Raw genomic sequence first — 23,712 nt, forward strand, 5'->3', positions numbered from 1 at the left:
GAAATTCTGTGTCATTTCTTTTTTCTCATTAACTTTATTGAAAATCAATAATAATTATATATAGCAAATTAAAAATCGTAGACAACTTTTTCCTGTTTGTGGCTGTGTGGAGGCAGCTCATGCATCTGGGACACCCTACAGTTAGGACTTTTCTTTGTACACCTGAGGCTGCCCTTGGTGGCTTTGCAGCTGTCATGCCACAGAATGAATATATTGAATTACACCATAAACAGTATGGGTATCGATTGGATTACTATGAGAAAAAGAGAAAGAAGGAAAGTTGAGAGGCTCATGAACGTTCCAAGAAGGCAAAAAAAAAAAAAAAAAAAAAAAAAAAGATTGGCCTGAAGGCTAAGGTCTACCATAAACAGCACCATGCAGAGAAAATACAAATGAAGACTGAAGATGCATGAAAAGAGAAACACCAAACAAAAGAATGACAAAAAGACTCCACAAGGAGCAGTACCTGCCTACCTGCTGGACAGAAGGACAGTCCCATGCAAAAGTACTTTTCAACATGATTAAACAAAAACGGGGGAAAAAAAGGTGGGAAAATGGGAAGATCCTCTGCCCAAAGTTCATGCCCAAGGAGAAACAAAAGTATTAAAAGTTATTCAAACTGGAAAGAGAAAAAAGGCATGGAAGAGGATGGTTACAAAGTCTGCTTTGTTGGAGATGGCTCTATAGGAAACCCACCTAAATACGAAAGATTCTTTAGACCAATGGGCTTACGTTTTAAGAAGGCCCGTGTAACATTCTGAACTGAAAGCCACCTTTTGCCTGCCAATACTTGGTGTGAAAAAGAATCCTTCATCGCCACTGTATACAACTTTGAGTGTCATTACCAAAGGAACAGTGATTGAGGTGAATGTGAGTGACACAAGGAGGCAAGGTTATTTGGATTAAATATGCCCAGGTAACCAACAATCCTGAAAATGACGGATGCATCAATTCAGTCTTACTAGTTTGACAGATGTTTCATACAGTAACTCCTTACACTTATTGAAGACTATAATCAGGAAAACCATAACTTGAATACTGCTGAACAACTCTCATGACTACATTCATCAAGAAAACTATTTATTAAATTGTAAAAGCATAAAAATGGCTTACATGTTAGTGAGATGGAACCATTTGAAAAAGTAGACATAAGTCTTTGCATTAAAGAGTGGGTATTCAGCAGCTTATCTCTCATTCCTATAAAGCCACCAATATTTAAAGTCAGTGCAAACTTAATTTAGTGGTCCCAGGGCTAGGAAGTCTGCTGAAGCTATTCTACCTCATCATTTTTTCATTAGTCCTAAGAAAAGTAATGTCTAAGTTTATTCTCAATATAGTATATTTATAATACTTAAGAATGGCATTAAAAGTTTATTTAGATAATTCCAACTTAGTTGCACTGATGCTCTTTAATTATTTGCAGTTAAATAATATAAGATTATATGTTAGGTGTACATCTCAAGTTTTGTGATCTGAATTAAATGGTCATGGCTTAAAAAAATTGTAGACAAATATTGACAAATATTGAAAGATATGAGTGAATTTTAGAAAAATATTTCTGAAATGAATACATAACATGAGATTAATAATAGATTGTACATTGTAAACAATATTTATAAACTTAAATGAATATAGCAATAAAAATTGTCTAAAATGAACATGAAGAAGACTTTACAGATCAGTCATATAATAGTTCTCTCTGTGCCAAAATAAAAAAAAACTTATATTTATATAATTAGAATTATCCAAGTAGAAGGGGGTAGGCACTAAATATTTAAAGACTTAAAATTCCTGTTTTTTTGTGAGAAATATTTTGGCTACTGTGAGTCTTTTGTATAGCCATATAAATTTGGTATAATGTCCTCTAATTTTGTGAATAATGTTTTGGTATTTTAATTGGGATCATTTTAATTCTATAGATCGCTTTTGGCAATGTGGCCAATTATTTTTTATTTTATTAGTTCTATTGATTTCTGAGCAAGAGTGTTCATTCCATTTTCTGATACTTTCTTAAATATCTTCCATCAATGTTCTGTAATTCTATTAAAGAGGTCTTTCACCTCCTCATTAAAAAAAAAATTAAAGTCCCTGAATTTAGTTAAAATTATAGCACCACATTTCCAAGAAAAATGAACCTTTTGTACAAGAAATATGAATAAAATACCAAGATATGCGAAACTGAAATTGCCCAAAACTAATTATAAAGAAAAAAATCATTAAAGCATATACATAGAAAAAAATATTGGCTATGGAAGAACAAAATTAAATAACATCTTATTCCATATTAGAAGAAAAAAAGAGCAAGTGGGTAAGAAACTAGACTTATTTATTCAAAGGACTGAAAAAAAAATCTCTTCTCAATGAATTTTGTACTTAGCAAACATATCTTTGAGAACTAAAAGTAAAATATTTTCCGGTTATACAAACTCGAGGTATTCTAATACCTCCAGACGTAGCATATAGAAAATAACAAAGACCATAATCCAGAAGGCAAGAGAAGTAGCTGTATGGTCCTGGATAAAGAATAAAGAGCTTTCAAAATGGTAGTTATGTAGGACTATGTAAAATATAATATTAGACAAATCCATTTAAAAGGTCCTTGAAGATTTCCACAAAGCAGTATCAATCTTATGTCAGGTTATGTACAAATCTTTTCGTGTGTGTGTGTGTGTGTGTGTATGTGTGTAAAAGACAAGGAAGAACTAATAAATAGAAAGCCAATGGAAATACACTTTTTAAAGTTTTTAATAGTAGGAGAAAAAACACCATGTCTTATAAGTAGATTGTAAGTCAAACAGTATAAATCATAAAAAATTAAAATTAAACAATATTCAGAAAATTAATTCAAAATTAAATATTTCAAAAGAATATTCAAAAATTAAAATTAAATTGTGACCCCAACTAAGAGGCCAGAATGTAGTGTAGTTTTCATGATAGTAAATAATTACTAAGAATAAAACATAACAAAAATACTGGAATGGCAAATATATGACCAGCACTTCTAACAGTTTGGGGATAGGATATCATACAAAGTTCTAGTATGTGGTGGACATGGACAGTGTCCGTGATGCTTACTGATGGTCAGTTTTCACTTATGGGACTGGGCTACTGCTATTTCTTGATATCCATCCTGTAGACCTGGACAGAATCATGACCCATAGGATGCAAGAGAAGTCCATTTGTAGACTATGCTGATGGAAATATTTTGCTGCTATATACAAAAGAATAATTGCAAGACTGCTATTGTATACCTCTTCTTCTCCTGTGTTTAATTGCCTGCCCTATTTGGTGGGTTCTTTCCATTCTCATTCATGCAGTTGTGGTCATTTTGATCCTGCTCTAGAATATCTTTCTTAGTAGTCTGTGTAGGGTTGGCTTTGTCGTCATGAAATTCTTTACTTGTTCTTTGTCATGGCAGTATTTCACTTCTCCATTAAACTTGAAAGAGAGTTTTGCAGGGTATATCATTCTGGGTTGGAATTTGTTTTCTTGCAAGATTTGAAGTACTTTGCTCCATTCTCTCTCTCTCTCTCTCTCTCTCCCATGCTCTTCTTGACTTGATGGTTTGTGAAGAGAAATCTGCCTTTTTTCTGATGGGTTTTCCTTTAAATGTGATCTGTTTCTTTTCTCTAGCAGCTTTTAGTATACAGTTCCTGTGCTGAATTTCAGGATCTTGATTATTATTGGTCTGGGTATGGTTTTTTTTTCTTTTTTTTCGGAACTGGGGATTGAACTCAGGCCCTTGCGCTTGCCAGGGAAGCACTTTATTCCACTGAGCCATCTCCCTGGCCCCTGGGTATGGTTTTAATTGGATTGATGTTATTTGGAGTTCTGTATGCTTTGGTTACCTGAATGTCAGAATGTTTATCCATAATTGGGATGTTTTCTGCTATTATTTCTGTCCATACACTTTTTATATCATTTGTATTGACTCCTTCTTTCTCATGGATGCCCATTATTGTCAGGTTGTTCATCTTTGCATCATCTTGCAGACGTTGAATTATTTTTTCCTATATCCTAGTTGTTTTTAAGAGAGATTTTCTGGGGCCAGGGAGATAACTCAGTAGAATAAGTGCTTGCCTGGCAAGCACAAGGGCCTGAGTTCAATCCCCAGTTCACCAAAAAAAAAAAAAAAAAAAAGAGAGAGAGATCTTACCTTTTCACTACCTGCAATGGTGTCTGTCTTCAAGGTCTGAAAGTCTGTTTTCACTTTCATTCAGATGGTTTTGACAGCTTGTGACTGAGGTTTCAATTTCCTATATATCATTTTGAATCTGCTTCATGGATTTTATTTCTTTCTTGCTCATTCAAGGATTCCATCATTTTTCTATTCGCCTCTATTTTTTATTACTGTCTTCTTTAGAAGCACTTAGTACTTCTTTCATTATAGTTATCATTTCTTTTTTCTTTTTTCTTTTTTATTTGCGGAACTGGCGATTGAACTCAGATCCTTGTGTTTGCCAGTCAAGTGCTTATCCTACTGAGCCATCTCCCCGGCCCCATCATTTCTTTTTTTACTTAAAAAATTATTCCTGATCTGATTTCCTCTATACCTTTCTGTAGTTGTTTCTTTACTTGAGATGCTATTATTTAGGTGTGTGCTTTCCAATTTCTTCTATGCTATTGTCTCCTGCATTTGTTCTATGTGGGCCTGGGGCCTGAGAATGCATTTTGCTCCTTCTCTTTGTCATTTTGTATAGCACTGTCTTCTGACCTTTGGTGTCGAGCTCTGATAGAGTTATTACTTTAGCAACAGGTCCGGATCTACCAAGTTCAAACTCATCCAGGTAGGTGTGGCTTGAGTCTGGCTGCAGTGTTCCATGTCTTGCTGTAGCCCTTGGAAATGAACCTGTTGTGCCACTCTGGCAAGATGTTCTGCTCCTGGATCAGCTGGGTGGGTCTTGCCTCTAGCCTTTCTGCAGGGAGTTCTGCGGCAGGGTTCCACACCAGGCCTGTCTGTTGGAGGAAGTTCCACTCACTGCTGGGCCTGGATGTTGGCTGGAGTGAGGGCCTGGAGGGCCCCAGGTGGTCCCACTCCTTTGTATCATTTCTAATGTTTATTTACTTACTATATTTTATTCTCTTAAAAGTTTAAAAAAAGAATAGTCTACAATTTAAAGCTTATGAATTGTTTTTATCTGGAATTTTCCAAGTAGTATTTTCAGAGTAAGGGTTAGTGTTGGTGACTAAATGTGCAGAAAGTGAAACTACAGACGTGGGGGCGGGGGTGGGGGACTCTGTATCCTAACACAAGTGGTAGTTATTTAAAGAATAGATGTAATGTGGAATGTGAAACTATATCATTAAATTTTTAATATTCTAATCCATTAAAAATTCATTGATCTGTCATAGATTAAAAATGGGCCTTTTACTCATATGTGATTTTTGTAATGCCTTTTTTTTTTTTTTTTATTAGACAGGGACTTGCTATGTAGTTCAGCTTTGCCTTGAACTCACTGTGTAGCTCAGGATGACCTCAAACTTGCAGTAATTCTTAATTCTCCTGCCTCAGCTTCTGAGTGCCAGGATTACAGGTGGTACCATCATGCCCAGTCATTGCAGTCTTCATTTGGAAAATATTAGTTAACTGAGTTATATAAATTTTACAAATGCCACGTTTAATTATATAATACCAAACAATCACATTTGTGAATAACATCACCACTGGGTTCTTCAGAAAGTCTTCAAAGCAGAGAGTAGTAGTATATGCCTGTAATCCTAGCACTCAGGAGACTGAGGCAGGAGAATTGCTGCAAGTTTATGGCAAGCCTGGGCTATATAGTTTGTTGAGGGTACAGCAAGACTCTCTCTCTCTCTCAAAAAAAAAGAATGAAACAAAACAGTCTTCCAGTATTGGAAAGCTATCAAGCTGAGGGTATCTGACAGAAGTCTCCAAAATTTAATTTTTTTAAATTTGAAAACTTGAATTTTATTATTTACAATGAAATTTTTTTGGGGGATAGGTTCTTACTATGTAATTCAGGCTAGCCTTGAACTTACTATGTAGTGCAGGCTGACCTCCAACTTGTAGCAATTTTCCTGCCTCAATCTCCTAAATGCTGGGATTAATGTATGCACCACCATACTCAGCTCCAAAGATGAATATAAATAGCTAAGAGGCTTATTTTATTATTTATTTATTATTTTAGGTAAGGGTCTACAGGGTGTTCAGGGTCTCACTACTAGATCAGACTCATAGAGATCCACCTGTTTTCAGCCTCCCAAGTGCTGGGATTACGGGCATGCACCACCATGCCCAGTCTCAATCACCATCTCAGTGCACCCTGGGGCTGCGGTTGGTATGGCAGGCCCACGGATCAAATCCCCAGCCTCTGCACCTGCTTGCAGGTGCTTTAATCCACTGAGCTATTTGGCTGGCCCTCAGGCTTATTTTATTCATTAAGAAAAATCTGACAAATACCAACATCTGAGTATCCACTTTACCACTCAAATAGAATTGGTGTTGGATGACAATCAGTGGTTTGTTCAGCCCATAGCTTAGTGCTTGATTAGAACAAGTGGCTAACTCATGTTTTAAATCTAATAGGTAAATGTTTTTCCTTAAGACAATCATTATGCCTCAGGACAAGGTCCAGACTTGTATCTGTATTTCTTATTTTGTTATATAGAATATTAAAAAGATCAAGGGTCAAGGTTTAATAAAATAAAAATGCTTCATATAAGACTTCCTTAATTTACGCTGGGTTTTATTTTAATTTTTAAATTTCTGTAGATGGGTGGGGTTGAATAGTGCAGTGATTGTTACTGCATTTTGTTGCCTGCTATTGATTGTTTTGAGATGCTAGCAGTTTTACTGACTTGCTTTTGTATTTCCTTCACAAATTCCAATGCATCGTTCCAGGATAAATGATGAGAGTTTAATAAATTAGTGTATACTTTGAATCTGTCAGCACCATTTGTGTTTGCTGTTAAGCATTCATACACAAGATATTTGATAATTAGCTGGTGCTGATATCAGGTAAATATGTCAACGTAGTCTGTATGGTCCACAAGGCAAAAGTGTAATTCTACAGTAGGATCAGTTTACAGTGAAACCTTTAATTAATTTTGTTTATTTTTGTGAAGTTGAGGATTGCACTCAGGGCTATTGCATTGAGCTGCATTTTTATTTTTTATTTTCAGACAGGGTCTCACTAAGGTCTCAGTAAGTTGCTGAATTTCCCAACTTGAGCACACCTTCTGATCTTCCCACTTCAGCCCCCCAGAGTTTTGGAGTTACACAGGCTTGAGCTGCTCTGTCTGGGTGAATATTTCTTAGTGAGTTACTAAGTCATTGGAAAGTGATAGTGCTGAGATTTCTTTTGTTGATTTTCAATCTAGAAGATTTTCAGCAAAATAAGCTCCTAGGTTTTATTGCAGTTACATTAAAAAATTCCATCCTTCTTTAGAACTCTGAGTTACTGGTTTCAAAATAGTGTTACAACATAACTGGGATCATAAAACTATTCCAAGTGTTCTATTGTGTAAAACACAATAAAGTAAATTATTAACATCTATAATGTTAGGGAAAGATAAGAGAAAGGTAGCATTGCCATAATATTTTAATTTATTTTTAACACTTTCTTCTAGTCATTCTGGAATATTTTCTCCTTTTTTTGAGTTCCTGAACTCTCTGATACTTCATTTATTTTTCCAGTGTTTTGAGATGGAGAGTGCATCTGATCCTTGAGGAAACAAGTCTTCTAATATCCCTTTTTATAGTGTGTGTGGTCCTGGCGTTTGATCCTAGGGCCTTGTATTGAGCTACATTCTCCTAAGCTCCCCCTGACACCTTTTCTTTTTTTCAAATTAAATAATTTTGAGATAGTTTTGCTAAGTTGCCTAGGCTGGGCCCAAGCATGCATTCCTCCTGATTCACTCAGTCTCCAGTAGCTGGAGTTATAGGCACCAGCCACCAGGACCAGCACTAAGCTTCCTTTTTAGAGCAAAAGATCAGGCTCTAGGATCAGATAATTTTAATCTTTCTTTACCCATGGTGACTTAAGACAAATTCTCATGTTTTGGGAATCTGGAAGTGGCTTTGAGTATTGTGATTTAAGGTCTCTTATGGGGCAGCTGTCCAGATGTTGGCCAGGGCTGAATGATTTGAAGACCAGATAGGGGGGCTAGAGGATCTGCTCTTATAGTAGCTGATTTACCAAGCTGGCAGACTGGTGCTGGCCATCAGTCTCAGTTGATTTGCCTCTACAGTGTCCTCATAATCTGGTGGCTTCCCCCAGAGTGACTGTTCGATTGTACTTGATTAGAACCATGGCAGTGTCCTCTCACCCAACCTGACAGACCAAAGGGAGTTTATATTTCAACATTTAACTAAAGCAAAGTCTATTTAAACAAAAGTATTAACAAATACTGGTTCCTCTGTATGTGTTTCACGAAGGGCCGGCTCACACAATTACAAGGGCCAGGAAGTCCTATCATCTGCAGTGTGCAGACTGAAGGACTCACATAGCCAGTGGTAGAATTTTAGTCCAAATCTGAGAATCAGGAGAGCTGATGGCATAAGCCTCTTTGGAGCCTAGGAATCAGAAGTGCTTATGTCCGATGAGGGGGGAGACCAGTAACTTAGCTCTGGGGGAGCCTCTTGCCTTTTTGTTTCCTTCCAGCCTCCCTTGTTGGTGAGGGGTCTGTCTAGATTCAGATGCCAGTCTCTTCCACAAACACCCTCATGCTCACCACTAAAACCATGGTTTGCTAGCACTCTGAGGCTCCTGTAGGTCAGTCAGGTTGACACAGACAAGTCTTACACTGACATCTCATTTGGAGCATTTTAAAGTAATTTTGGTTTCTGAGGAATTGCAGTTAGCAGATGGTGCCTTATGTTTGTCATTCCCTATTTATTTATGTTACCAAAAATTGGATGGAGAGAGAAGTAGCAAGAAGGTTCAGGGTGATGTTTATGAGAATCGAGGAAATACTGTGGAGCTCTTCTATCTTTTTCCTTACTACCTGTTAATGCTTAGTAACACATATAAAGTCATGGGACTCACACCTCCTTCTGCTGATTTCCTTTTGACCTGAAGCCAGCGCCCTGGTCACCTGGTCCTGGCCTCCAGCGTGGCCACCTGTCTGCAGACTCCTTCCCCACCCCAGCCCTGCACAACCTGTGGACTCTGTGATAGCAGTGCTGCCCTTTGCTGCCCAGTGCTGCTCTCTTTTCATTTACTTTCCCCTCTGCCATTGTTTCTACCTCAGGTCAGGTCAGTTTTCTCCTGGGTTACTGCAGCAGTTCTCAAACAGTTTCCAGAGCCCTTCTCAGCTATCTTCTCTAAACTGCTCCCAGATTAATATTGCCGGCTTCAGATTCTCTCATGTTTTCTCAGTGTTCATTAAGTAAAATTCCAGGGCTCCAGCTGGCCCTTGGAGGTGCTTCATCTGGAGGCCCCTGGCTACCCTTTACAATTAATATCATCTCTTATCTGACTTGGTTCTTTGCTCAAGCAGTTTCCTTCAACAATAAAGCTGCAGACTGAAATTCCACCATCCTTTAAGGCCCATCTCAAATATCTCCTTTAGAAAGACTTTCCTCTTGATTTCTCTTCTGTATCAGACATGTGAGACCTCTTCTAAGGCCACTCCCTGAACTTTGTATCCCTTGGACTATTTAATCATAATCAGCTTCTCTTAATACAGCATGTGTGTACCTACCTTATCGTTCCTACCAGTTATAATGTACTTGAAAGGCTAGACTTAATCATTTATATTTTTGACCTAAAAGCTAGTTTTTCTTGTTTTTTTTCTAGTTAAATAGTGGTATAAACTCATTGAGAAAGAGTATTGAAGATTGGAAACGCCAACATTTATGTGTTTACCAGATACAATATAAAGCTATGCAGAATTTTAAAAGTTTACCTACATATGTGAATGTTTATCATTTTACCAAGATGGTTTTATTTTTGTATTGAACGATTCAAAAGTGTGGACATTGCTTTCAACTTTTTTTCCCAGAGCTGCACCGAATACATATTCGTTGAGGCTCAGATGCTAATTTGAGGACAGAAAGATGCTTCATCATCTCTTTGAATTTGGCACTTTTCCTTTTCTTTGGGGTACCAGGGACTGAACTCAGGACCCCTCACTTGCCAGGCAAGCGCTTTATTCTACTGAGCCATCTCCCCGGCCCATAGCACCTTTCCTAAAAGAACGCAGGCAAAAGCTCAGTTTTCCCTCCTAGAAGGTGCTGGGGCGCAGGTGACGCCAGGGTCGGGCAGGGGAGCTCGCACAGCTGCGTACCCAGGGGTGGGGGGACCCCACCCCCCTCCGCACCCCCGCGCGTGCACGACCACAGCCAGCGTCTTCTCGGGCGACGGGTCTCGCGGCGCGTTCTGGGCGGGGCCGGGCGCGCTCGGCTCACCGGGGTTTCCAGGCGAAGGCTGGAACACGACCCGGCGGGCGGGCGGGGCGCGGGCGCGTTGCCTCATCCCGGACATTTTACGGGAAGCCGGCTGCGTCCGGGGGCGGGGCCGAGGGCGGCCGGGCGCCGCCAATGGCCGGGCGGGACGTGGGGGCGGCTCGGGGCGCGGCCACGCGCTAAATAGCCGGGCGGCCCCGGGGCGCGCCCGAACCTTAGCTGCCCAGCGCTGTCCTCGCCTCCCACGGTCCCCACGGTCCTCACGGTTCCCGCCGCAGCCGCAGCCGCAGCCGCAGCCGGCGACGCAGGCCCGGGCAGGGCGCCGACCCGGGAGCATGATTGTGGACCGGCTGCTGGACGACAGCCGCGGCGGAGCGGGGCTGCTGGACGCGGCGGGCGACTGCGGCCTCATGACCAGCCCGCTCCACCTCTCCTACTTCTACGGCGCTTCGCCGCCCGCCGCCGCCGCCCCGGGCTCGCCCGGCTCCGACTCCTCCGACTTCTCCTCCGCGTCCTCCGGCGGGGCCGTGGAGTCCCGGCCCCGAGGCGGCGCCCGCGCCGAGCGCCCCCAAGGTACCCGAGCCCCCCAGGGTAGCCCGAGCCGGGCCGCGCCGCCGAGTGGGGTGGAGCGCCTTTCCGCGCTGCTCCCGACTCCCCGCGCCGGCCCGGCCTTCCCGAGCTCGCGGGGCGCAGCGCCCTTCCTGCGGCTCCGGATGCCTGCAGGGCAGGTTTGGCTGGCTGGAGTTGTGGGGATCGAACCACAGCAACCTGAGCCTGACTGCTTGGTCGAAGCAGCCACGTAAAGAACTGAGCTAAGGGGCAGGTCCCCGCTGGATTTATTTCTTCTGAAGCGTTTATGAAACATTTAAGTAGAAGGACTTTAAGAAAGAAACCGCCCTTAGCAAGTTGGAAAAGAAGCTGGGCCGAGAAACAGCGCTAGTGCTGCTTTTCGTTTGTGATGCTGTAAAGTTTTTCCGGTGTGCTCACATAATTAACCGGTCTTGTTTTACTGTGTGCTTTCGCATGGTTACACTGTTTCTGGCAAAGAGAGGATTAATGGTTTCTTTCTTCGGTTGTGAGTTGGTTCGTTTCTTTTCTTAATGAACCGAGTTGCATAATTATGGCGGAAACAGGATGCGGCCGTGGGTAGACTTCTCGCCTAGATAATCTCAAGTGTTGGCGAGTCTCGTTGGCATGAAGATCGTCTCGTCCGATGTTCCCCGCAGCTAACCACTTCTGTTTTTTCTTTTGTTTAAAAAGTTATTTTTAAACATTTTAAATTCAGAATTATCTAAAAAGTAATATAACTACATTATTTTAAGAATGCAGCACATATGGAAAGTATGTGTACGTAAATTAAAGATTTTTTCTGAGGCCTTTTAGGGGCTGAAGTAGTTTCATCCGGCTGAAACTATTTTGCTAGTTCTTGGTTCACTACACAGACTCGGGGAATTCCTGAAACCGCGTTTTTTCCTCCCTGTGTCTTATTTTTAACTGCCCTCATTCCAGAGCACTGGTGTCTGTTCAAATCTCTAAACTTAAATCTAAGACCAACTAATCATTTCATTCCACCACGTCTCATGTATTTCTGATATATATGTTCAAATTATGCACTGTTTCTTGCCTCATCCGAATTTTTGCCACTTTGGATAGAGTGGCCAGATTACTCATTGCTTAATGTTTTTTGAATCTCTGTGTCCAAGCATAGCCCAGGAGGCTGTGACGTGGTCATAGTCAGAAGTGAAATAGTGTATTATGGAGTAAATTTTGGTACCTTAAGTTTAAATGCGAAGCAGATGTATTTCCGTTTTTATTTAGAAGGCCCTTAGAAGCAATTCTAAAAACAGTGGATGAGTGTTTAAAATCCTGTGTATGCATGTGGAAATGTGTTTAAGCTCAGTGACTTTGAGAAGCTTTCTTGGCACAGTTTACTTGAAAAATACTGAACATAAATGTAAGATATTATTAATGGTTAGGCTTTGGTACATTGAGATCGTTGGAGGAAGTTTTGTGCTTTTACTTAGATGAGTGGGATTAATAGACTTTAAATTTTCTTTGTGAACATAGAGCCTTTGGTTTACAAAGCTTAAAATGTATCACATTTACCCTGCTCCTTTTTTTCAAAGTGAAGAATAATTATAAATAAGATGAATAATTAATAAATATTTAAGATTCTGACTGGCAAAATCTTTGATCTGGTGTTTATGGGGTGGGTAGTATGAGAGATCCAGAGAGTTCATTTGGGCTTATCTGTTGACTTGGGGAATCTTTGAGCTTTAATTTCTTGAGGAAGCCTGATGGGGAGAGCGGTTAGGCAGCCACAGTCCAGTAGAGCCAGATACTAAGACAGTCTGTTAAGGAGCGAGCATAAGGGGGCACTGCTGTGCACCCTGTTGCTTGGGTTCTTTAAACCTTAGGTGGTTGTACTTTGGGAGTGATGAATTGTGTCCTGAAGAGGTGTAATGAGCATATGCTTTGTTTTCTTTTGAACAGTTGAACCCCATATGGGGGTTGGCAGGCAACAGAGAGGACCCTTCCAAGGTGTTCGTGTGAAGAACTCAGTGAAAGAACTCCTGCTGCACATCCGAAGCCATAAACAGAAGGTTTCTGGCCAAACTGTGGATGATTTTAAGGTGGTACCTATTTTGTTTCTGTTTTAAATTTCAAGTTGGGTTTGGGAGGAGATGAGCCTGTCAGGTCCAGTAAGTTTCTTGCAGTTCTTCATAGAAGACAAAGTACATAGGAGAGACTGTTGTGCTGCTTGCTGTGTTCTTGTCAAGTAGCCCAGTGCCAGGGACCTGGAAGGTGTGTGGGGGGCGGGGGGGGGGAAATCTATCTATCTATCTGTATATATATATAAAGGAGTAATGGAAAGCAATTTAGGGGTAAGGAAATAAACAGGGTTCAATTAATATGGAATATGGAACATTTTAACTTGAAAGGGAACGATGAAATGGTCTTATAAATTTCATCTTGACCTAGTTGAATGGAAGTGGAAGTAAAAATGGGAGTGCTAAAAGGTACTGGGATAGAAAACAGATATGGGTAGAAGAGCTAAAGCAGAGATTTTGGGTGTGCTGAAGGGGTGATAGGAGTCTTTATTGATGTACTGTAAAAAGAAAACCATTTTATGTGCACTAAATTGAAAATTTTTTTCTTATAGACACAAAGTGTGAACCCTGAACAGTTCACAGGTAAGGGTTACTTCTATTCAAAATTTAATTGGCACTTTAAAATAATTTAGTATTATGGATACAATTTGTATAGTAAAATGATTATAGATTTCATATCCCTTTCTTGGGTACAGAACTGAAGAACACAGTGTCATATACTGGGAAAAGGAAAGGATTTGATTTTCCGTCTGATGGACCAGCTTGCAAAAGACCAGCCCCATTACATACCCAGTTTTTGGTAAGTATCTCACTGTTTTCTTCTGAATACCCTTCAGATATTTCTGGAGTAATTTTATTATTTAAAAATTTATTTGTATTTTGGCGCTTGGGGTTGAACCAGTAATGTATGTACTGTACCACTGACTGTACACCTGCAGCCCCTGGAATAATTTAAGAAGTAAGTCAATATGCAGATTGCGTTGTCTTTCTTTCCAGACACCACCTCAAACACCAACACCTGGCGAGAGCATGGAAGATGTTCATCACAGTGATTCTAAACCAGACAGCAGTGGTGATCTGCTTCAGAATATTATAAACATTAAGAATGAATGTAGCTCAGTTTCCCTGAATACGGTCCAGGTTAGCTGGATGAGCTCTGTGGTGCCTCAGGGCTCCCCTCGAGAGCAGTGTCAAGACTTCCCTGGAGCACAGGTCTTTTCTTCATCTCACAAGTATCAAGCGTTCCAGTTCAGCGGCTCTCCACAAGTGATGGACCACACTTCCACGTACCAGTATTCTCCACAGAGCCAGAGCATAGAGCAGCAGCAGCAGCAGCAGTACATGCACAACCCATCTCTGGAATACAGTCCTTATTTTAGAACTTCCCAGTCCCCCAACTATGAGCCTAATCGCTTTGCTAGTCAGGAACCTCAGTTCTGCCCAAACCAGAGTTTCACATCTCTCCTCAGTGGTCATGGGGAATCGGAGAACATTGCTGCTCCTGCTCACTCCTCCTCCGTTGTGCAGCAACAGCACGATGCTCACCTGCAGAACTTCAGCTTGATGCCAGACAGTGCCTGTGAGACCATGGGGGGACCCAGCACGGGCTCCACCTCTGTAAATACAGCACTGCCTTTCCCGAACGTCATCCAAAATCCAGTGAGCACCACTCAGTTAGGAAAGTCATTTTTTCAGTGGCAAGTAGAACAAGAAGAAAGCAAGCTGGCAAATATTTCCCAAGACCAGTTTCTTTCAAAGGATGCAGATGGTGACACGTGAGTACCCATTTATGTGGTGCTAATGTGGTCAGATGCACATGTTGAGCCTAGTGGGTGCAGAAGCTTCTAGGATCTACCAAGTCATATCCTAGTGTTGAGCTGAACAATCTCACTGGTTTAGATAGATACTCAATGCTAGTTAATATTTCAAGGAGAGGTCTTTTATTTTTTGTTTAAAAAAAAAAGTTGTTTTAAGTTATAGAAAAACCTGTTTTTGAAAAGTTATTTTTAGAAGATTGGGTCTTTTTTTTGGGTAAATTTTATTTATGTGTGTGTGTGTGTGGCCAGTTCAGCCCACCAAGGGGCGGGGCTGGCTGGCATGTGGTGCTGGGGGATTGAACTGAGGTCCCTGTGCTTTGCTAAGCTTGTTCTAAGTAGGAGCTTTAGACCACTGAACCATCTCACCAGCCCAGAAGATTGTGTTGTTAGAGCAGAAACAGATCCTGATTAAACTTAAACTGTGATTTGATTTTTTGTTTTTTGTTTTTGTTGGTACAAGGGATTGAACTCAGGACCTTGCTCCTGTGAGGCAGGCGCTTATCCCACTGAAGTACCTCTCTGGCCTGTAGTTTGATTTGTAGACTGAATCCTAATCTGTTTTCCTGCTTTTATGACCTTGAGCAAATTGTCAGAAATCTCTATGCCTCTATTTTCTTTATGTGTAAATAATACCTCCCTGGTAGAATTTTTAAGAGTATTAAAAAATAAGTGAACAGCATGGTGTTTAGCGTTTTTCTTTCTCTTCTTATTTCTGTTAGCCTAACTCCTTCAGTTCAGGTATATTATCAGGCTAGCAGAAAAGACATATTAGCTCTGTAGTTTCATTTGAGTGCACCAGTATATATTAAAATAGGGGGTCAGGGAGATAGCTCAGTAGAACAAGTACTTGCCTGGCAAGCACAGGGTCCTGAGTTCAATCCCTGGCACTGCAAAAAAAAAAAAAAAAAAAAAAAAATAGGGCTGCAGAAGAACTTCTTTAAAGGTAAACTTTGTGGACCTAAGCAATTTACCTCTTTTGTTTTCCTTGTCCCCAGGTTTCTCCATATTGCTGTTGCCCAAGGCAGAAGAGCGCTTTCCTATGTTCTTGCAAGAAAGATGAATGCACTTCACATGCTGGATATTAAAGAGCACAATGGGCAGGTGAGTCGGAAATGGCACAGATGCAGCTACAGGAAGTGAAGGATGCCCAGTGTAGTACACATGTGTGTCGGTGCTGAGACTTAGTTAATATTAACTTTGAGATATTGATGTTTTGCCACCATCAACCTTGAAGTTCTTAACGTTAACTTTGTAGTTATTTGACCAAAGACCATGTATAATTAAGCCACTCCCTATGCTTATTATAGTTCCCTTGTTTTATAGTATTGGATTGCTTATTAATAGGATTTGTTTTCTCTAGGGAGTTTAGTTTCATATTCTTTGTCCTGGTAATGTTATGTGTTTAAGACTTATTTCTTTGAATGTCCACAGAGTGCCTTTCAGGTGGCAGTGGCTGCCAATCAGCATCTGATCGTACAGGATCTGGTGAACCTTGGGGCCCAAGTGAACACCACAGACTACTGGGGACGGACACCCCTGCATGTCTGTGCTGAGAAGGGCCACTCCCAGGTGCTTCAGGTAAGAGACAGCGAACCAGGCTTCCCATATCCAGGTCCCAAGACACAGGGCTTGGTTATTTCATATATCTTGCCATACATGTTGTAAGAATCTGTTTTGAGTTGCTGTATTTATTTTTTGGGATACAAGGAGATAAGTATCTGCGTACCTTGGCTTTAACTGATGGTAATCTGTTTTAACATTGTACAGGCGATTCAGAAGGGAGCAGTGAGGAGCAATCAACTTGTGGATCTTGAGGCAACTAACTATGATGGCAAGTAACTGTAGTTTAATTGAATAAATACCATGTGGAAAATAAGGCCTATATGATCTTAGAGCATTAAGTGGGATATTAAAAAGGAAGGGAGATATTGGTGGAGGGAATTAAAATTGTGATGTTCCACGTGTAAAAATTGCCCTGAACCCTAACAGAAGGCATATTCAGAAAGCTTCACTGTTTTTGTGGAGCATTTATAGGTAAAGTGAGGGGCCATCGTCCTCAAGATTTGTTCTTGCAGAATGAGCAGAAGAACTGAAGGGATGACTGACCATTCCCTCATTATCTGTTCTCCAGGCTTGACACCCCTGCACTGCGCAGTAATGGCCCACAATGCTGTGGTACACGAACTGCAGAGAAACCAACAGCCTCATTCACCTGAAGTTCAGGAGCTTCTACTGAAGAATAAAAGTCTGGTGGACACCATCAAGTGTCTGATTCAAATGGGCGCATCAGTTGAAGCAAAGGTAAATTCACAGGAGAGGTTAGAGGTGGGAGGAGTTATAGTGAAAGACCTTACTCTTAAGTACAGATAAAATATTTTTTCTTTTTAATTGGACAGATAAGTAGCAGTGTATGAGTAGCTAAGTATAAATTTTAAAAGAACCTTTAATATGCTTTCTTGATTTGCTTGTAATTTAGAAATTATTACCCTAAGTGATGATTTAGCTGTGAATAAATTAGTCTTTGAAAGGAAAAGAAAATGTTCAAAATTGGCTTTGATTTTCATAAGGTGTTGTTAGGAAACCTCTTCACTGTAACACTTGGACTTACTGTGTTACTTAAACTGGAGAATATTTTATTCTTTTTAATTTTGGGACTTACTGAGTATATCCAGTGCGCCAGAGCACTATGTTGTGTGTGGGGGTGCCTACATCAGAAACCATTTGGGCCTTTGGGGAGTTCCCTATGGCTCTAATAGACTGAGAGCTTATAGTTTATTACAGCTCTGCACAGTGGCCACCAATGCTGAAAACAGTCCTAAGAGATGGCTTACTGATAGCATATTCAGCAAGAGAGTGTAATTTTTATGTCTTTATGTTTTATGGCCACCATGTATATAAGAGTAGCCTGTGATAAAAGCCAAGTAGGCAAATTAGTAGGGAATTGAGGAGGAATGAGATTCCATTTAGTGTGGGCAGCAGGAGGGCATCATGGAGAAAGAATCATTCAAATAAGTTAAAGCTGATTTTGACATTGGAGGAACAGGGTGCAAAGTGTATGCTAAGCCATGGACTCTGAATTGTCATTTTGTATCCTTTCTTGCATTTGCCAAGGATCGAAAAAGTGGCCGCACAGCCTTGCATTTGGCAGCTGAAGAAGCAAATCTGGAGCTCATCCGCCTTTTTCTGGAGTTGCCCAGTTGCCTGTCTTTTGTGAATGCAAAGGTACTTTTAGAAAGTTTTAATAAGGCCAGACTGGAATGGCCTCCTTTATACCTTCTTCAAGCTTGGGTTCCTTTTATGAAAGTCCCCCCCCCCCCCCCCCATGTATTATTTAATTTTTTTGTCTTCAGGCTTACAATGGAAACACTGCCCTCCATGTTGCTGCCAGCCTGCAATACCGGGTTACACAGCTGGATGCCGTCCGCCTGTTGATGAGGAAGGGCGCAGACCCAAGCACCCGGAACTTGGAGAATGAGCAGCCTGTGCATTTGGTTCCCGATGGCCCTGTGGGAGAGCAGGTGAGGGTGCCAGCGTGGAGAGGAGAGAGCTCAGGCACTGTGGTCTGAGGCAGAGTGGGAGCTCCATGGGGTGAAGACCAGCTGGTCCTCTGCAGGTGGGCACTGTCAGTGTGGTTCACAGTGCCCATGGTAGCATTTTGGAGTTACTTTGTTTGCAAGGGAAGAGTAAAAACTTTAGGGCTTTATTCAGGTTTTTTATTTTTTTTCCTCTTTGTGGGGCAAACTTGGGGTTCAGATGAAAGTTGTATCAGGATAGTTCAAGGTTTGAGTGGTGGTGAAAGAGAAGGTAATAAGTTCCTTCAGATACCATGAAAAGAGAATGTTAAAAAAAAAAAAAAGAGAATGTTGGTTTCTAAGTTGTGAGGCTTCAGACCTTGTAGGTATCAGGCAAATTGATATCTAGAGATAGCAGAAAATTCCTAGGTATATAGTAAATGTTGAGTGAACATCAGCTGTTAAAATTAATTCTGTGTACTGTACGAAGTGGTACAGCACAAGAAATACAAAGGCTGTGGATGTAATTTGGAACCTGGGAGTGGTTTTTGTTGTTGTGTTTTGAGATAGGGTTTCGTTATGTAGCTCAGGTTGGCCTCATGGCGATCCTCCTGCCTCAGCCTCCTGAGTGCTTCATTTACAGGCATGTGCCACCATGTCTGGTTAGAAGTGTTTTATATCTTTAGCAAAATTATGCTTTACCAATCAAATTTAGTTATGTGTTATCACTGAGGATTGAATAGCTTCATGTGAACGTTCTCCATAATAAGAATTTAAGCTTTAAGAAATTAAAATATTTTTGGTGAAAATCTTTTTCTGGGGTGGGAGGAAATCAGAATGTCTGTGAGTTTTGGTCATTACATTATTAACAAATAAAATACATGGAATGCAGTTTTAGCTTTTTGTTTGATTCCTAGCTATCATTATGACCATAATGTTATAGCAGTTCCTATTGGTAAAGCTCTTTATAACTTAAATTTTGATGGTTTACCACTTAATTGTTTGTAGGAAATTGTCAGAAAATTGATAGGTTCCAAGGACAGAAGTCTTCTTTAACTAATAGATGGCAGAGTCCTAAGCGCACTGTTTGCTTCTGCTTTTCTGTTTGTGGCGTGCAGCAATAAAACAGGGCTCCCAAGGATGATGGAGGTGGGGAGGCCCGTTACGCTCTTCAGTAAACATCTTTATATTTCTCCCGTCTTTGCTCTGTGGGTGTTGGTGTGGGAGAGACTCTTCCCTTGCTTTTATCATCAGCCTGCACTTACTGGATGTGTATTTTAATAGCCATCAGTTGTATCCTTAACCCTGGTCTTCTTTTTCTAAATTATTGGTTTTGGTCTGTTGTAGGCTGAGATAAAGAGAATAAAATTGTCAGACTGGGCCCTAAAATCAGTATGCCATTGTTGCTTGCTTATATAAATGTTCTTATGAGTGACATGATTAGGAAAGGAATATAGACCTTTTTTTTCAAAATGTTGGAGATTTCCAAATCAGATGATTTTTATTAGAAGTGTCTTTCACTCAAGGATCATTATTGGAAACCTGAAATTAACTTTATTTAAATTTTTATTTTTTTTATTTTAGGGAAAGGTCTATAGGGTGTTCAGGGTCTCACTACTGGATTGGACTCGTAGTGATCCATCTGTTTACAGCCTCCCAAGAGCTGGGATTGCAGGTGCACACCACCACTCCCAGTCTCATTTGCCTTGTCGCAGTGCACCCCAGGGGTGGGACCGGCATGGTTGGCCCAGGGATCAAGCCTCTAGCCCCTATGCCTGCTTGCAGGAGGTTTAATCTGCTGAGCTATTTGGCTCGCCCCCATTTTTTTTTTTTTTTTTTTTTCTTTTTTAATGTATTTTAGCACAGGGACTACAGGATCTTACTACACAGATCGGACTTGTAGTGATCCTCCTGTTTTCAGCCTCCCAAAAGCTGGGATTATAGGCACGTGCCACCATGCACAGTCTCAACCGCTGTCTCAAGAGTGCCCCGTGGGCAGAGCTCTCGTGGTATGCCGGGGATTGAACCTGGTCTCTGCATCTGCCTAAGCAGAGCTATCTGGCTGGCCCTTGAAATTAACTTTAAATGGAGTTGTACTTTTGAGTCATTTAAATCTTGACAAATATGCATATTTTTCACATGTTTACAGAAGCATCCGGCAAAATTTTGTTTTTGTTTACAAACTATCAAATGACAAACATGCATAAACATGTACACAAATGTGGCCATATTTTATATCATGGGAACAAACTAAGTTTGTGAACTGACACACCACTGTATATTGGAAAGGAATGAAATTCAGAAGAAAATGTGTCACTTTGACCATCAGAAATAAACTGCACATGGAAAAAAAAATAATATGGAAAAATCACATCATTAAATATTTTAGAAGATGAAAAAAAGAAAAAAAAAGAAATAAACTGCACAAACTTGGCACTACGGCATTTGCCTGACATCCTGCCAGTCTGGCAGGGTGAGGCAGGATGATACTGATTTCAAGCCTTGCTTGGGCAGCTTAGTAATTAGGAAGAACCTGTGTTAAAACTTAGAAAAAGAAGAAAAAGGGCTGGGGATGCAGCTCAGTGTGAAGGTTCCAGGCTCTAGGTTCAGTTCCTAGTAACCAGCGATCATTCGAACAATCTTACAGGTCTTCTTTCTTTCTCTTCCAGATCCGACGCATCCTGAAGGGAAAGTCCATTCAGCAGAGAACAGCACCATATTAGCTCCAGTGGTTTGGAGCCTGGTCGGCAACACTCACTGTCAGTTAGGCAGTCCTCATGTATCTGTACATAGACCATTTGCCTTGTACTGGCAAATGTAAGTTGTTTCCATGAAACAAACATATTTAGTTCACTATTATATAGTGGGTTACATTAAAAGAAAAGAAAGAAGGTGTCTGATTTCTTTTGACAGATTTGCATGTTTCATACCCAGGTATTTGGGACCTAGGCAGTTAAATTTAATGCTAGGTAAAATCCTTAAATTACAGTAGTGTTTGGGTAGGAAAAGACTGATTCCTGGCCTAAGACACTGCTCGTGGAGCTGTTGCCAGTTGCAAAGCAGAATTGTGAATGTTTCTGAAAGCATTTGAAAGGGAACAAAACTACTTTGGATATAGGATTTAGGCTTCTTTTGGCTTGATACAGTACCCAGCAGTTACTGGCATTGACAAAATTTGTAGTTATTGAACTGGATGAGAGGCGTCTATGGTTAGGATTTGACCTTCACAAACTGTATAGATTGCTATTTTTGTTTTTAAAAATATTGTACATATTTGGTTAGTGACAAGGACATTTGAAATATGTAAAGCAATTAATATAAAAGAACGAGTGAGTTGTTACAACTTTTTAAAACTAATACATTTAAAGGAGCTATTATGTAATCACTCAACTAAGGCAAGTGGGGAGCGGGAACTACCAGTGCATTTGAATGTAAATATGCTGCTTTTCATGAATTGAAATGAGACATGTTACTTGTAGATTATTTTATGCTTTTATAGAGAAACCTCTTATGACTTAACTTACCTTCTAGAAATTGTAAGTTCTTTTGAAATTTTGTTTATCTTTATATTGAAGCCGATCTTCCTATTTGCTGTTGTTAATGATAATATCTCATTCTGTTTATGTTATTTAAAAATGTTTTATTTTTAAAAGGCTAATTCTATTAACTTTATTTGCTTACCTTGTTGGTATGCTCAAGGATTGTATTTGGCTTTGATTACACACTAATTGTTTGTGATAAATGATTAATTAAAAATCTTTTTAAAAATGACAGTCTTGTGACTTACTACCTTTGTACCTAAGTACTTTTAAAAACGATAAAAAGAGATACCCTTTGGATTAATCTCATTGTTCAACACAACGCAGTATGTCTTGTGGACAGGAGTTTGATATAGTCATTTGGTATGTAGAGATATGAAAGATACAGACCAGTCACAGTGAAGAAGGCATGGTTAGTTTTACATAAACATTAGCACACTAATTTGCCTTAAGGGTAGGCATTTTTTATGTGCCGTATTTTTTTTTTTTCTATAGGAAAATTACTGCTAATGGCAAATATAAATACTTTAAAATTACTTAATATGTTTTGTTTTTTTTTTTTGTCATTATATGTATACCATGCACAATGAATAGATTTATCCTGGGGAGTTTGTACTTAATATATTTTAATTTTTTTTTGAGAATATGCTTTCAGAAGGTATATAAAATTTAACTTCAAAACTACTTGCTGAGTCATTAGAGATTTGCTAAGTTCAGAAAATAGGAAATTTAATGTATACTATTGACCAGTATATCTACTAAAAACCTGTTAAGTGGGAGTAGTGACCACCAGAAAAACAATTTGGAGATTACCAGTATTGTCCTGCAAGATAAAATCTGGAAGCAGTGGTAAATGGGGTTCTTGGCTATGCATACCATTTTGACCCGTATGAACAAACGTCCATATTTTAGCATCAATCATCATACTTACTACACAGAGAGCCTAGTTAGTAACTTAAAACTGCTGTTGAGAATCTGATGGAAGTAATGAATTGTTTCTTTAGAAAACATCCACGTGGTACTCTGGTTCACAGTGTTCTTTCCATGATTCTCGTTGTAAACTGAACTGGACAAGAACTGAAGTCCATGTTTCCCATAAGGTCAACATTGACCCTACTCATGAATTTGATTGGGTTTTCTTCTAACATGGTTTTCAACCAGAACCTTGAGGAGAGTCACGTTTGCATGCCAAAGCATTGCTGTGTAAGCATATACTATACTTTTCATCATACAAGGCATGATAAAATTAGATTTTTTTTTTTTTTTTAATTATTTAGTACAGGGTGTGCAGGGTCTCACTACACAGATCAGACTTGTAGGGATCTTCCTGTTTTTCAGCCTCCCAAATGCTGGGATTATAGGTGCTCACCACTATGCCCAGTCTAATTCGCCATCTCGGCATGCCCCAGGGGTGGGGCTGGCACGGCATGCTAGGGATTGAACCCTAGTTGCTGCTCTCTGCCTAAGCAGGTGCTTTAGTCTGAGATAGCAGGCCTGTTGAGCTATCAGGCTGGCCCTCAAAATCAGAACGTTTATATTTTTCCTATATTGTGCCTTGCCTTAATGCATATGTAATATAAATGTGAGCCAACTTCTATTTTGTGTATTTGTAAACTGAATTAAATGAACATTTTGTGTAGTTTGTTTTGCATATTAAAGTAAGAAGTTTTAAGTAAATCTATAATATTTTATCTGTTTACTACAGTAAGAGATTACTGTTTACTACAGTATACTACATTATGTCAGAGTCTTGGCCTGACCTCAATCTGTTCATTTTTTTTTTTTTTTTGACAGAACTGGGGATTGAATTTGGCCCCTTGCACTTTCCAGGAAAGCGCTTATTCCACTGAGCCATCTCCCTGG

At 40.0% G+C, this 23,712-nt stretch overlaps 1 protein-coding gene across 1 annotated transcript; it reads left to right on the forward strand.

Moving 5' to 3' along the window:
- The first annotated feature begins 10,594 nt into the window (after positions 1 to 10,594).
- Positions 10,595 to 23,155, forward strand: Nfkbiz (NFKB inhibitor zeta). The gene is made up of 12 exons (XM_004636630.2): positions 10,595 to 10,942; positions 12,863 to 13,002; positions 13,533 to 13,563; positions 13,677 to 13,780; positions 13,978 to 14,756; positions 15,794 to 15,899; positions 16,230 to 16,376; positions 16,566 to 16,629; positions 16,930 to 17,099; positions 17,910 to 18,020; positions 18,149 to 18,316; positions 20,980 to 23,155. Exons 1-12 carry the CDS (start codon positions 10,705 to 10,707, stop codon positions 21,031 to 21,033), a joined length of 2,112 nt encoding a protein of 703 aa, XP_004636687.1. The 5' UTR covers positions 10,595 to 10,704; the 3' UTR covers positions 21,034 to 23,155.
- The last annotated feature ends 557 nt before the right edge of the window (positions 23,156 to 23,712 follow it).

The sequence above is a fragment of the Octodon degus genome, unplaced genomic scaffold, assembly GCF_000260255.1.
Source record: "Octodon degus isolate 3935 unplaced genomic scaffold, OctDeg1.0 scaffold00081, whole genome shotgun sequence".
Taxonomy (NCBI): Eukaryota; Metazoa; Chordata; class Mammalia; order Rodentia; family Octodontidae; genus Octodon; species Octodon degus.